Source organism: Lactuca saligna, chromosome 9 (assembly GCF_052625555.1).
Source record: "Lactuca saligna cultivar CGN05327 chromosome 9, ASM5262555v1, whole genome shotgun sequence".
In the NCBI taxonomy this organism is placed as follows: Eukaryota; Viridiplantae; Streptophyta; class Magnoliopsida; order Asterales; family Asteraceae; genus Lactuca; species Lactuca saligna.
Genome location: NC_136425.1, coordinates 70,549,794 through 70,566,262, shown reverse-complemented (window position 1 = coordinate 70,566,262; position 16,469 = coordinate 70,549,794). Strand labels below are relative to the sequence as shown.

Here is a 16,469-nt window from a genome sequence, read left to right as displayed (position 1 = left end):
GGTACCCTAAGGATTCTTACTTGGACTGTTCACCGACCCGGTGCCTCCAGTAGTACGGGCCCTATACTACCTTCCACACCGCAAGTATTCACCCCAAGTCCTCCTCCTCAGATCCTAGGTCGCAAGTACTCTATATCTCTCTAAGCACAAACTACTCTTTAGTAGACCACTCATAAGTTCCTTGCTGCTACATGCTCACTCTCGAAGCATCTCATAGTAGTAGTAATCCCCTAGGCTGAGGCATCATAAATCAGGCCACTCTAGTCTTAAATATGAATACCTACCCTACTCTAGCATGCATAGCATATCACATAATATCACATAATGCAAGGGTATTTTGGGAAATCACCGTTCGGGCGCTCGCTGACTCGGCGAGTTCATGCGTATACCCCGAATCCTTCTAAGACCTCACTCGACTCATCGAGCTAACCTCCCAACTCGACGGGTTACCACTGGTTACGAATCGCAGGTCAACTTGATTTAACTCGTCGAGTTCTCTCATGGACTCGATGAGTTTCCTCCATGGCATTACTCATTTGACCTTTTGAGGTCATATCTGTTCCTTTAATCTATAGATATGGATTTTTAGCACCCAAAAGTCACATAAAGGTCTGAACTTGATGTCCATGCATGGCACATCAAGCTCCATTCGATGAAATAACCACTTTAATGGTGTTTTAGGCTCAACACACTCATGGTACTACATAAAGTTAAGCTCAAGGGACTCTCTGGACCTATCAAGGTCCAGATCTGATGTCTAACTCAAAAAGGGACCTATCATCTTCATAACCTAGCTCCAAAAGAGGGTAAAAGACCCTAAATCCATGAGATTAGGTACAGATTTGTACCTAATACAAAAGTCTTAAGTGAAGTAGCAGCTAATCCCACGACCTCCTTGCTTCCAACCCTTGAAACTCTCCTCCTTCCTTTCAAAGAACACACCAAGAAGCTCACAAAGGTGCTATTTCTCACTCTAAGCTCTCAAGGGCGATTAGGGTTTTCATAGGGGTTTGTGTGGCCGCAAATGAAGGTCATAAGGACCTTTAAATAGGTCCCAAACCTGGGCAATTAGGGTTTTCCTCATCAGCACCGACTTGTCGAGTCAGATACCCGACTCGTTGAGTCCATTCATTAAACTCGTCATCTAAACGCGACCCTACTCAACGAGTTGAGGCACCGACTCATCGAGTCCTTCCAATTAACTCAAAATAAATAATTAAAATATCGTACCCGAATATCCGGATGTTACAAGGGGCTACTCCTCGAGTAGACAACCGACTCTCCGAGCCCCCTTGTTGAATCCGTGTACAGAAAGGACTTTACGTATTGCTTTGCGAACCTTCGTAGGTACTCGTCGAGTAGACGTCCTTACTTGCCGAGTAGCTTCAGGATTTGGCATTTTTCTTCATTTTTCAGCTTCCGAGCTTTCGATCGTATCTCCTGCTTCCTTTTTGTTTCCGACCTTATCTTTTGGATTGAAAATATAATTTAAACACTATTAAGTACCTTTTGTCCATAATTTGAAAATAATCAGCTAATAAATAAAAAAAATCTATACTAAATATATTGCTAAATATGCACATATCAATATGTTATTAGCAATACGATTCAATAATGATTCTTGAACATATAGATCCAACATCTTATTCAAGAGATATTTATTGAAATTTGAAGGATTAAATTCGAGAATGAGGGATATATGGTAACTATTTCTAATGGCATGGGTGAAAAATAAGAAAGTAAGTGTTATTATGTGAGAAAAGTTAAGGCCTTACGATGGTGGGGATACAATAGATAATCTGATTGTAGATATTAAGAGAGAGAGAGAGAGAGAGAATAGGGTTAGAAATAAGATGAGAAAGATGGAAGATACGAGTAGTTTCCTAGTTGGTTATGTGCAGTGGAGGGTTACAGGAGTGCTGGTGGCTAGAGATTTAGTGGTGGTCGTAGATGAAATATGGACAAGGATGAAGACAATGGATGGTGTCAAGGTTCTTTCAGCTTAATCTAAATATTATAATATTAAAAAAACACAAAGTATTCTTTTTGTATGGATAAAAGGATTAAGATTGTATTTTGTTAATATTATAGGGGATATAACCTATTAACTTTTTAACTTTAAGACCAAAACTATAAATTTATTAAATTACAAAGACCAACAATGTAACTTACTATATTTCTAATTTTTGATTAAATTTAAAAAATAATAATTTATGGGAGTAGTGTGATTTGTATTTTTTGAACTTGGATTTATCAAAAATAATTAGAACATTGCAACACGTGGGAAATAACGGAACGAGTAAAACGTAAAGAGACCGCGTCACGCGTGACCATTCGCCTGGAATCTTTAACCAGTCACCCGATCCAATCTTGTTTAAAATTCCACGCGCCACACATTGACACTAACCAATTACAGATCCCCACGTCATCATGCATATCATTAAAAACTCTCACGCCCTAACCGATGCGCGTGGGATTCTAAATCATTTCCAGCCGGTTCAAGCTCATACTCCACTGGACAAGCCCGTTGAAAGCCAGTCAGATATCAGTAGATTGCAGGTTCCACATTCATTTGAATCTAAATTTGCATTTGAATTTCATTTCATTTCAGAAAACTTGCTTTTATCCACCATTGTTGAAAGCTTTGACTTGGACCAAAGAATCATAGAAGAAAGAAGAAAAAGTCTCACCTTCCTCCCCTCCTTCCATAGCGTGTGCTATCTGCGTACTCTATTTGTATCTTCATTTCCAACATCATATAAGATAAATCCTTCACCCAAACTCCCAACTCACTCTCTTCTTCGATCCAATAATCTATCGATACTTACTTCATTCATCATATCAAATCTGAAATCATCACTCTTAAAGGTATGATACTTCTCTTCAATGAACTAAATAGTTTTATTTTTATTTTTTACTTCTTGTTTGGGTACAGATTGTTAATGGGGTTTGTTTAATTTTTGCAGGTTTTCATGTGTAAGATCACACAGGGTAAACTTCATATTGTCATGGATGGAGAGAAATTTCAAGAGAAGTACAATGGATTGTTCTTGAAATGCTCGAATTTGCTGGAATTAGCAGCTGCTGATGATGTTTCTGGGTTTATTCACATGGTGGAAGAGAAGGGGGAAAACATAGATGAGATCAGCTTTTGGTATGGAAGAAGAAATGGGTGTAAAGGGAAGATGGGGCTGGAAGAACGAACCCCTCTCATGATTGCTTCCATGTATGGAAGCATTCATGTTGTCAAATACATAATCAACACGAAGAAGGTTGATGTTAACAGAATCTCCGATTCCGACGGCGCCACCGCTCTCCACTGCGCTGCTGCAGGTGGGTCTCCGATGTCCGTTGAGGTTGTGAAGCTTTTGCTTCAAGCTTCCGCCGATGTTAACTTAACCGACGGTGAAGGCAACAAACCCGGCGACTTGATTGCTCGTGGGATCAAATCAACAAAACCAAGAGTTTTGGAGATGTTGTTGAGGGGTTTTGGGATTGAAGATGGAAGCGATGAAGAACAAACTGAAGAAAAAGAAGTTGTTTCCGCTAAAAAGGAGTATCCAGTTGATGTATCGATGCCTGATATCAACAATGGCGTTTATGGGTCCGATGAGTTTAGGATGTATACGTTTAAGGTGAAACCATGCTCAAGAGCTTACACTCATGACTGGACAGAGTGCCCGTTCGTTCATCCCGGCGAGAACGCCCGCCGCCGTGACCTCAGAAAGTTTAACTACAGCTGCGTTCCTTGCCCGGAGTTTCGAAAAGGAAGCTGTGTGAAAGGAGATTCCTGCGAATATGCACATGGAGTGTTTGAATCATGGCTTCACCCTGCTCAATACAGAACTCGTTTATGTAAAGATGAAATCGGATGTGCTAGAAAAGTTTGTTTTTTCGCACACAGGGTGGAGGAGCTCCGGCCGGTGTACGCTTCTACTGGATCAGCTCTACCTTCTCCAAAATCAGGATCTGTTGCTGTAAATTCATTGGAAATGGGTTCGATGAGCCCATTGGCGCTTGGTTCAACTCCACCGATGTCCCCTCCGACATCTCCGATGTGGCAGAACAAGGTGAATCATTTAACGCCGCCGGCGCTGCAACTTCCGGGGAGTAGGTTGAAGACGGCTTTGAACGCTAGAGATTTGGAAATCGATATGGAGTTGCTTGGATCGGAGAACATTAGAACTCAACAGCAACAACGAAGGCAAATGATCGATGATCTAGCAACTAATCTTTACAACCACAACAATCGATTTGGGGAACTGAATTTAAAACCAACTAATCTCGACGACGTTTTTGGATCTCTTGATCAGTCATTATTAACCCAATTTCATGGGTTATCTCCGAAAGTGTCATCTTCAATGACAAACTCACCTATCCAGTTGCAATCTCCAACCAGTCATCAACAATTCCGACAAAATTCAAACCCACTTCGTGCATCCTACCCTTCACCAAACTACTCATCTTCTCCGGTGAGAAAACCGACGAGTTACGGGTTTGATTCGTCGGCGGCAGTTGCTCAGGCAGTCATGAATTCGAGATCTGGTTCCTTCACCAAGCAACGCAGTCAGAGCTTCATCGACCGAGGAGCAGGAGCCACCATGAGTCTCCGGTCAGTCCCTCAACAAACCTCCACTTTTACCGAATGGGGTTCGCCGGACGGGAAACTGGAGTGGGGTTACAGCGGTGAAGATGCAAATAAGCTTAGAAAATCTGCATCTTTCGGATACGGTGGTGGTGCAGCTGTAAATATGAATAATGAACCAGATGTTTCATGGGTGAATACACTGGTTAAAGATGTTGGAGTTGGGCTGCATAGTTCACCGGAAAAGCATAGATACGGTGTCGCCGGTGGGGATAAACTGCCGCAGTGGATTGAGCAGATGTATATAGAGCAGGAGCAGATGGTGGCATAAAAGAGAAAGCTAAAGAAGAGCTTTGGTTTTGCCATTAAAATTCTTTTGGGGAATTCTTAATTTATATAATTAATCATGTAGTAATATGAAATGTAGGAGGAGGAAGCAGGAAGCTCAAAAATGATCTTGATTTGGGGAAGAACACCTGGGAATTCTTTTAATTTTTTCTTTAATTTGGTGTAATTTCTTCATAATTTCCCAGCTGGGAATTTAATTAATTTTTTTTTTCTAGATCAATTCGTGTATTGTTTAAGTTTTTTGCAATTCCTAGTTAGTATAGGGTAAAGATATCGATATGCTCAGCAATGATATCCTCAACAATATTTAAAAATAACCAAGTTAATAGTATATGGAATTTTTATTGGTCTATTAATTATGAAACTTATGCATGTAGTTAATTTAAAAATAAATAAATAAAAGTATTAAAATATTTGAGAATTTTAAATTTTAAAAAAATAAGAAAAATAATATAATGAAAATGTTTTTTTTTTTTTTTTAAATTTAAATAAAAAAACTAATTATTTTAATTTTGAGAATTTTAAAATTAAAATATAGAGTAATTACATGAATCATCTAGGTGTTAAAATGCATGTTCAGTCTGTTTTTAAAAATTAATTCGGATTGTCCCTATATTATTATTTTTTCACTTGGATCGTCTTTGAAGACATAAAATGATTATTTTGCCCGTAATAGATATATTTTTTATTTTATTTTATTTATTTATCATTTTTTTGATTAAAAATAAATAAATACCCCCACCACCAACCATCCGAATCATCAAAAACACCATACTCATCGTTGCCTTCCATCTTTCACATTCAATCACCATTTTCAATAGCCATTCAATCGAGCGTAGCAATCTGCACCGTCTCCAACAACGATTCAATCGAGGGCACCACCATAAACGCCGGAATCATGCAATAGAGGGTGGTGGTTGGAAAAGTCATATGGAAAACTCTGAAGATCATCCCATCAAACCCTAAATTGGTTGTATTTCTGTGGATCTGCACTTCGTCGGTCTGTACAATGAACATCGTCTCTCTAAACACTTATGGGTAGTAGTGTCTGAGAAATGTATCACTCTGTCGATCTGTACGGCCCACCGCCATCGCTGGTCGGAAAATTCATCTAGCACTGTAACATTCGTAAAATTCACACCAAATTTAAACTTTTTCAATCATAAATAAAAACTACATAACATTGTTTACAAAATGTGTTCAAATTATTTTCCATCAGAGTGTCCCAACAATCATACCATAAGGATGAGGAGTGATACGGTCACGCTTTCGCCTTTCCATGATCTCCTGAAGTACTTGAAACAGTAAACTAAAAATTGTAAGCCTGATGGCTTAGTGAGCTACCCCCAAAATACCAATACAATACTCACAATACCACAACAGTAATAATCAATCAATCAACATGCATACTGGGCCATCGACCTGACTGGACCGCCCTACCGGGGCTACAGTATGTAATATCAACCATTTAATTATCCAAACAAGACAATACAAAATCCCAAGATCATAATATCAAACTCCGAGCGTGTGTGTGTACGGATCAAGCCGGCGCCTTCCCGCGATCGTCACTAGTACCTGAAACAATAACATCAAACACTGTAAGCACAAGGCTTAGTGAGTTCCCCAAAATACCACATATAACACATATTAGCCACTCGAGGCTATAACTCTGTGGGTCCGTGCACCCAAACTCTGTGAACCCTCAGGTTCTAGCTCTGATAAATATGCACCACATAAATCACATAGAAATAATGCAGTACAACACGTAACATACATAGCATACCAATACTCTATCACATAACTCTGGTTACCTACTCAAGGTAAAGTATAATGAGAAGACTCACCTCGTGTGTCTCGGTAAGTCGTAAATCTGAAATCGCTAATCACTCGATCTGCCGAGCTATAGTCCTCCTATAGCACAATACATCTCTAATTAACACTTTCCCAACTAGGGTTGACCATACTATAACAAGTCAACTTAGGTCAATGCTGGTCAACGGTCAACGGTCAACTTTGACCGGACTCGGCGAGTACGCTATAGCGACTCGGCGAGTCTGAGCGTATACACCAATTTCCCTGGGATCCTCCCTTGACACGTCGAGCATTCTCCCAACTCGACGAGTTCCACCTGGCATGAGTTGTGGGGCCACCACGACTCAACTCGCCGAGTCTCAAGAACAACTCAGCGAGTCCAGTTTGACTCAGTCCACCTGTCCACTCTGACTCCCCCCTAACCCACTGAGTCCACCCTTCCCAACTCGGCAAGACCACTCACTGTGTGGTCGGGCAACATTCATGATACTCGCCGAGTCTGTTCTTCGGACTCGGCGAGTCCGTGCCATGCAATGACTCAAACTTCATAAGGTCAGATCCAGTCCATTAACCCATAGATCCAGTCCTTCCAAGCTCATTTAGCACGTAAAGTTACAATCTTGATGCACATACAACCTCTATATGACCATATATATGATGTTTTTGACTCAAATACTACAACACAAGGTCATGAACTCCATTGCCATACAAAAAGCTTGATGAGTGAGGCTCTCTGGACCTCTATGGATCCAGATCCAAAACCTCAACACAAGGAGGGAACCATTGGGCATCAAATCATCCCATAAATGTCCATAATAAGCCCTAAATCGCATAATACTTCACCAAATAGAATATAAACCGAAATCATACCTCTAGATTGATGATCTAGGCTCCAAATCCACGAAATAGCAACCTCCTTTGCTTCCTCTTGCCTAGGATCACCTCCTTCTTTGCTAAATGGCACCCACAAGGTCAAGATATGCTCCTTTCTCTCTCAAATCGTACAAGCACTCAAGGGTTTCTCTCTAAGGGTTGGGTGAGCACAAATGACGGCCATAAGGCCCTTTAAATAGGTCTCAAACCCGGAAATTTAGGGTTTCACTACACAGCGCAGACTCGCCGAGTCCATATCCTGGACTCGCCGAGTCCGGGCGCGATCCATCGTCCAATCCGCGTCTCTACTCGGCGAGTCTGAGCTCCAACTCGCCGAGTCCCCCTCACAATTTAACAAAATTCAATTTACATGATACCTGGCAAAAGTCCGGATGTTACAACTCTCCCCCACTAGAACTAGACTTCGCCCTCGAAGTCTCGCTCTAAAACAGCTCCGGGTGCTGCTCCCGCATCATATGCTCTGGCTCCCAGGTCATTTCTGATCCCTTCCGATGTTGCCACTGAACCAAAACCAGAGGTCCTCCTTGTTTCTCAAAACCTTGATCTTCCGATCCCTGATGGCCACTGGTCTCTCAGCATAATTCAGGCTTGCATCAACCTGAATATCCTCTAATGGAACCACTGCCGACTCATCGGCTATACACTTCCTCAACTGCGATACGTGAAAAGTGTTGTGAATCTGCCCCAACTCTGCTGGTAACTCCAACCGATAGGCTACCCGGCCTACCCTTGCAATCACACGAAATGGACCTATAAACCGGGGCCCCAATTTGCCCCTCTTCCTGAACCGGATCACTCCTTTCCAAGGAGAAACCTTCAGGAGAACGAAGTCGCCGACCTGAAATTCCAGCTTGGACCGGCGTCTATCCGCATAACTCTTTTGTCGGCTCTGGGCGGTCAATAACCTCTGTCTGACCTGCTGTATCTGCTCTGTCGTCTGAATCACGATCTCTGTACTGCCCATTACCCTCTGCCCAACCTCTCCCCAACAAATGGGAGTCCGACACCTTCTACCATACAACAGCTCAAAGGGCGGCATACCGATGCTCGAACGATGGTTGTTATTGTAGGAAAACTCTGCCAAGGGCAAACACGTATCCCAACTACCCCCAAAATCCAATACACATGCTCGAAGCATGTCCTCAAGTGTCTGAATCGTCCGCTCACTCTGGCCGTCGGTCTGGGGGTGATATGCGGTACTAAAATGCAGCTTAGTACCCAACTCCTCATGAAATTTCTTCCAGAACCGGGAAGTGAAACGCACATCGCGGTCTGAAACAATCGAGATCGGCACCCCATGCCGAGATACAACTTCCCTCACATAAATCTCCGTCAACTTTTCCGCCGAAGAACTCTCACTGATGGCAAGAAAGTGAGCGCTCTTTGTCAACCTATCCATAATCACCCAAATTGCATCGACTCCTCTGGCAGTCCTCGGCAATTTGGTGATGAAATCCATAGTGATTTGTTCCCACTTCCACTCGGGAACCTCCAATGGCTGCAACTTGCCATGCGGTCTCTGGTGTTCGGCCTTTACCCTTCGACAGGTCAAACACCTCTCGACAAACCATGCGAAATCCCTCTTCATACAGGGCCACCAATACTCTTTCCTCAAGTCCAAATACATCTTCGTAGCCCCGGGATGGATCGAAAATTTTGATCTATGAGCCTCCTCCATCAATGTAGTACGCGTACCGCCCACAAACGGTACCCAGATCCGACCCTGATAAGTCATAAGCCCTCGACTATTCGATACAAACTCAGAAACCAACCCAACGACCCGTTCTCTCTTCTGCATCTCCGGTCGCACAGCCTCGGCCTGTGCCCCACGAATGGCATCCAGAACTGGAGCTATCACTGTCAATCTCAAACATACCTCTCGCAGTGGAGTATTCTCCGCCCTGCGACTCAACGCGTCGGCTACCACATTAGCCTTGCCCGGGTGGTACAAGATCTCGCAATCATAATCCTTGACCACATCTAACCACCTCCTTTGCCGCATATTCAGGTTAGGCTGATCCATCAAGTACTTCAAGCTCTTATGGTCCGTGTATATCGTACAACGAACCCCATACAAGTAGTGCCGCCAAATCTTGAGGGCGAACACCACTGCCCCCAACTCCAAATCATGTGTGGGGTACCTCGTCTCGTGAGGCTTCAACTGCCTCGATGCATATGTTATCACATGTCCATTCTGCATCAGTACCGCTCCCAGTCCTAATATTGATGCATCACAGAATACCACAAAACCTTCCATCCCTTCCGGAAGAGCTAATACCGGAGCTTCACACAGCCTCTGGCGAAGCGTCTCAAAGGAGATCTGCTGCTCGGGACCCCATAAAAATGTAACGCCCTTCCGGGTCAATCTGGTGAGTGGCACTGCAATCTTGGAGAAATCCTTAATAAACCTCCGATAATACCCTGCCAACCCAAGGAAGCTCTGGATCTCCGAAGGTGACTTTGGCACCTCCCACCTCATCACTGTGTCAACCTTGGCCGGATCGACCAGTATCCCTTTCTGATTAACGAGGTGCCCCAGAAACTGGACCTCCCGCAACCAGAAATCGCACTTGGAAAACTTTGCATAAAGTTTCTCCGATCTCAAAACTCCAAGAACCTCCCTCAAATGCTCCTCGTGTTGCTCTCTAGATCTCGAATATACCAAAATATCATCAATGAACACAATCACCGACCGATCCAACATCGGCCGACATACCCTGTTCATGAGGTCCATGAACACAGCCGGGGCATTGGTGAGCCCAAAAGGCATCACCACAAACTCATAATGCCCATAACGCGTCTTGAATGCTGTCTTCTGGACGTCCTCGTCCCGCACTCTCACCTGATGATAGCCCGACCTCAAATCGATCTTGGAGAACCAAGATGCTCCCTGTAATTGATCGAATAAATCATCGATCCTCGGCAACGGGTAACGGTTCTTGACCGTCAGCTTATTCAATTCTCGGTAGTCAATACACATGCGATGCGAGCCATCTTTCTTCTTCACAAAAAGAATGGGTGCTCCCCACGGCGAGCTACTCGGCCGAATAAACCCCTTCCCCAGCAACTCCTGAAGCTGCGAGGATAACTCTTGCATCTCTGGAGGCGCAAGACGATAAGGCACCTTAGTGATAGGCGCGGCTCCCGGAACCAAATCGATACCGAACTCCACTTGCCTCACGGGAGGCACACCTGGTAACTCTTCGGGAAAAACATCTGGAAACTCACGCACCACCGGAACTTCATCCATTGAACTCGGTCTCTCGGAGATCACTCGCGTATCCATCACGTACGCCACAAAACCCTTACAGCCCTGGTGTAAACACTGCCTCGCCCTAGCGGCCGAACAAAAGGCTGATCCAGAACGTGTACCCTCGCCGTAAACCGAAAGAACTCCCCCACTAGGATCTCGTATGGTCACCAGCTGACGCTCGCAATCGATAACCGCGCCGAAACGGCTCAACCAGTCCATGCCCACTATAACACAGACATCACCCATCGCAATAGGAATCAGGTCGATCGGGAACTCAACCCCAAAAATCTCCAATACGCATCCCCGGAGGACCTCCGTGGCACAAATCACTTTGTCGGCGGCTATGGAAACCCGCAGGGGCCGACTCAGTGCCCCACGACTAACACTGATATGCTGACTAAATGTCAAAGATACAAAAGATCGACTCGCACCCGAGTCAAATAACACTAAAGCAGGTACAGAGTTCACGAGGAAGGTACCTATGCATAGCATAATATAAACATAATATCTCAACACCAAAAATAAATAATAAAAAGGGAACATACCAGCCACAACGTCGGGTGCAGCGCGGACCTCTTCCGCAGTCAGCTGAAAGGCTCTCCCTCGAGCTCTCGGTGCCTCGGCCTTCACGGGCCGACTCTCTGTAGCTCTGATGGCGGCGGGAGCAGATCCCTGAGACGCTCCGCGCAGCAGTGGACACTCTGCCTTCCGGTGTCCGGTCTGGTTGCAGTGGAAGCACACTGCAAACCCCTTGGGGCAGTCCTTGGCCATATGCCCCTCCTTGCCAAATTTGTAGCAAGACCCTGCTCGACAGACTCCATCGTGACCCTTGCCGCACTTTCCACAAGTGCGGCCCTTCTGGCTCCCGGGTTTGGGATCAGCGGGCTTGGCCCGCTTGGCTGCCGGCTGGAACTGTGCCAGCCGCCGATCCCTCCCTAGAGACTCCGCCTCCTCCCTGGCCTGAGTCTCAAGCTCAATCTCCCTCTTCCGGGCATTTGCCTGAAGCTCAGCAAATGTCCGATACGAGGAGTTCGCAGCGAACTCCCGAATATCCCATCTCAGAATGCTCAGGTAACGGCTCATACGTGCCTGCTCGGTGGACACGTGCTTAGGGCAGAACATCGCCCTCTCATGAAACATCCTCGTAATCGCTGTAACTGACTCGGTACCCTGCTTGAGGGTCAGAAACTCCTGTGCCAGACGCTCCCTCTCCACCTGAGGAACGTACTCATCTCGGAACATGGTAGTGAACCTCTCCCAGGTCACTGCCGAAAGCTCAGTAGGTGTGAAGTGCACCGTCACAAACTTCCACCAATCCTTCGCTCCCAAGCGAAGCTGGTTCAGCGCGAACCGAACCTTCAAATGCTCAGGGGACGAGCAAGTGAAGAAGCATCCCTCCATGTCAGATATCCACCTCATAGCTGCCACCGGATCCTGCGTACCATCAAACTCTGGTGGTTTGGTGTTGCTGAACTCCCTAAACAGTGACGCATCACCTCCCTGGGGCCTCGCCGCAGCGATCGCTGCGGTAGCCGCTGCGACAGCAGCCTCAGAAAGAGCGGCATAGCGCTCGTCAAATGTCTCAATCAACGCGGTCTTAATAGACCCAAACATCTCTGGTATCTCAGCTCTGATGACCGCAGCCACCTCCTCATGAATGATCTGTCGAATCTCCTCATCACTAGCTCCGGCATCCTCTGGCATGTGACGTGTCCTCACCATGATCAACCTCTGAAATACAACATGCAATAATTAGAATTCACTCGAACACTCTTACATTCGACAATCCACCCCTCCTTGATTCTTGGTATCCCAAGATTCTTATTTGGGCCGTGTACCGCACCGGTACTTTCAGTAGTACGGGCCCAATACTACTGTCCGCACCGTCTCAGTACACACCCCAAATCTTCCTCTTCGGATCCCAATCCCCAAGTACTCTATTATGCTTAAATCACTTTCTAACAGATCTCTCACAAACCCCTAGCTGCTATCTACTCACTCTCAGCATCTCATAGCAGCTCACCCCTCCCTAGACTAAGGCATCACAAATCAGGCCACTCTAGTCCTATTAGCAATACCTAGCCTACTCTAGCATGCAAACACATCATATTAATATTAATTATCACATAATATAAAGGTATTTTGGGAATTCGCCGTTCGGGCGCTGACTGATCGTACACACGTTTCTTCCTGGAATCTGTTTCCTTTTCAAGAAAATCTTTTACTCTTAGAAAATTTTGGTTTTATTTTGAAAATACTTTTCCAATTCCTTAGTTTGAGTTCAAATACCCCCAAAGGTGTACCCGAATCCCTCAAACCAAGGCTCTGATACCAATTGTAACACCGTAAATTTCAAAACAAAATTTTCAATTTTTATAAAACATAATTCCATCGATATTCATAAAAACAACCATTTAATTATCCAAACAAGACAATACAAAATCCCAAGATCATAATATCAAACTCCGAGCGTGTGTGTGTACGGATCAAGCCGGCGCCTTCCCGCGATCGTCACTAGTACCTGAAACAATAACATCAAACACTGTAAGCACAAGGCTTAGTGAGTTCCCCAAAATACCACATATAACACATATTAGCCACTCGAGGCTATAACTCTGTGGGTCCGTGCACCCAAACTCTGTGAACCCTCAGGTTCTAGCTCTGATAAATATGCACCACATAAATCACATAGAAATAATGCAGTACAACACGTAACATACATAGCATACCAATACTCTATCACATAACTCTGGTTACCTACTCAAGGTAAAGTATAATGAGAAGACTCACCTCGTGTGTCTCGGTAAGTCGTAAATCTGAAATCGCTAATCACTCGATCTGCCGAGCTATAGTCCTCCTATAGCACAATACATCTCTAATTAACACTTTCCCAACTAGGGTTGACCATACTATAACAAGTCAACTTAGGTCAACGCTGGTCAACGGTCAACGGTCAACTTTGACCGGACTCGGTGAGTACGCTATAGCGACTCGGCGAGTCTGAGCGTATACACCAATTTCCCTGGGATCCTCCCTTGACATGTCGAGCATTCTCCCAACTCGACGAGTTCCACCTGGCATGAGTTGTGGAGCCACCACGACTCAACTCGCCGAGTCTCAAGAACAACTCAGCGAGTCCAGTTTGACTCAGTCCACCTGTCCACTCTGACTCCCCCCCTGACCCACTGAGTCCACCCTTCCCAACTCGGCAAGACCACTCACTGTGTGGTCGGGCAACATTCATGATACTCGCCGAGTCTGTTCTTCGGACTCGGCGAGTCCGTGCCATGCAATGACTCAAACTTCATAAGGTCAGATCCAGTCCATTAACCCATAGATCCAGTCCTTCCAAGCTCATTTAGCACGTAAAGTTACAATCTTGATGCACATACAACCTCTATATGACCATATATGATGTTTTTGACTCAAATACTACAACACAAGGTCATGAACTCCATTTCCATACAAAAAGCTTGATGAGTGAGGCTCTCTGGACCTCTACGGATCCAGATCCAAAACCTCAGCACAAGGAGGGAACCATTGGGCATCAAATCATCCCATAAATGTCCATAATAAGCCCTAAATCGCATAATACTTCACCAAACAGAATATAAACCGAAATCATACCTCTAGATTGATGATCTAGGCTCCAAATCCACGAAATAGCAACCTCCTTTGCTTCCTCTTGCCTAGGATCACCTCCTTCTTTGCTAAATGGCACCCACAAGGTCAAGATATGCTCCTTTCTCTCTCAAATCGTCCAAGCACTCAAGGGTTTCTCTCTAAGGGTTGGGTGAGCACAAATGACGGCCATAAGGCCCTTTAAATAGGTCTCAAACCCGAAAATTTAGGGTTTCACTACACAGCACAGACTCGCCGAGTCCGGGCGCGATCCATCGTCCAATCCGCGTCTCTACTCGGCGAGTCTGAGCTCCAACTCGCCGAGTCCCCCTCACAATTTAACAAAATTCAATTTACATGATACCTGGCAAAAGTCCGGATGTTACAAGAAATCAGGGTTATAAGTTTACCTTGAATAACTTGCTTGATCTTCTTGTCCTTGGAGCTTTAAAGTCACAATTGACACTCCTCTAATGGCTTACAAACACCAACTAGCAAGAGGATGATTATAGAGAGTGGGGAGGGACTTAGAAATCGGCCAAGGTTCCTTTAGAGACAAGAGGTGCCGATTTCCATGACCCCTAGGGTCTATTTATACTTGTAAGGCTCCTAAGGTTTCACCTTTAAACCCTAATTGGATAACTTATGCCCTAAGCAATCCTAATCCCCTTCATGATAAGCCTTGGATGGATTTTAGGTCTATCCTAAGCCCCTAAAATCGTCCACCCCTTATCTATAAGGGATTACAGCCTAAAGTACAACTATCATACACTTGACAGTTTATGCCCTTCTATTTAATTAATCTCTTTAAGTCACCAAATTAATTCCTAATTAATTTATGACTTATATTAATCAAATAACAATATTATTATTCCTTATAATATTTCAACTCTCATTGTAAATCATCCTATCAAGTTGTTATGGTGAAGGCAACACAATAGGACCATGCTCAATCGGGTCAAGTACTTACCAAATATAGTTGCAGCCTTAGACACTATTCGAACAGTCTCCCACTTGGATAAGTCTAGTAACAATATACACCGATTAGCAATCGTAGCTCTCAAAGACGCTGTCAAACTTTGATCTAATCAATCTTGTCCTTTAGATAAGGGATCGTACAATCCTCTGTATAGATATCATGCTGACAATCAAATGGAACCAATTGTCTAGCATTTGGTTTCTCGATCTCAGATTTATTTGACATAGAATTTAATCGAACACATCAATTCAGTTTTGACTGGCCCCAACACATAAGTCAAAACTAATAATCGAGCGGCCGAGATATCGCTTTTACCCTCTTAGGATAAAAGTAACAGATAAACTTCGACTTATATGCATTTACTTATTCATTAATCAACTATACACAACAATGCGTTTTATAACATCAAGTTACTGATGCGGTTTCACACCATCAATGTACAACCAATTAACAAATAACAAACCATATATCTAGGTTTTAAGACCATATGATATTATCGTCTTGCGATCACCCTTTTTTCATATTCCATAAGGTGATTCCAGCAAGCGCGGGTTTGTTCCAATGCTCAAAACTAGTTCATAAGCACTCATGAACGTTGTAGCAAACTTTTGCTATGTCTAATACCATTTAGACAATCTACACACCAATTCATGACAATCTTCATTCATACCTACTTCCAACATATGAACGATTGTGGACAATTTGAATAATTCGATTATTCTTAATAAACTCAATTATTCTGGAATTCAAAACATGCAAAGTGAAACGATAGTTAAACAATTAACACAAGACAGTAACATTACTCATAAATAATACTCCTTTATTTAATCATCAAATGTTAATTACATTTATCTATCACGCGTTTCTAACACTACCTAATCTATACTAATATCATCCTTCAGCTACAACTCCTAGCATGCTGCAAGTGCTTAACCCTGCTCAGTCCCTTTGTAAGCGGATCTGCTGGGTTATCTTCA

At 43.9% G+C, this 16,469-nt stretch overlaps 1 protein-coding gene across 1 annotated transcript; it reads left to right on the top strand.

The window, feature by feature from the left end:
• The first annotated feature begins 2,401 nt into the window (after positions 1-2,401).
• LOC145018032 (zinc finger CCCH domain-containing protein 29-like) lies at positions 2,402-5,153 on the top strand. The gene is made up of 2 exons (XM_078975973.1): positions 2,402-2,868; positions 2,967-5,153. The coding sequence occupies exons 1-2, from the start codon at positions 2,431-2,433 to the stop codon at positions 4,914-4,916; spliced, it is 2,388 nt and encodes a 795-aa protein (XP_078832099.1). The 5' UTR covers positions 2,402-2,430; the 3' UTR covers positions 4,917-5,153.
• The last annotated feature ends 11,316 nt before the right edge of the window (positions 5,154-16,469 follow it).

What these genes read in the sequence shown, in the direction of transcription:
- LOC145018032 (XM_078975973.1), top strand. Translation starts at nt 2,431, where the DNA reads ATGCATATCATTAAAAACTCTCACGCCCTAACCGATGCGCGTGGGATT. An exon ending in TGAAATCATCACTCTTAAAG is followed by an intron (nt 2,869 to 2,966) that starts GTATGATACTTC and finishes TAATTTTTGCAG; the next exon opens with GTTTTCATGTGTAAGATCAC.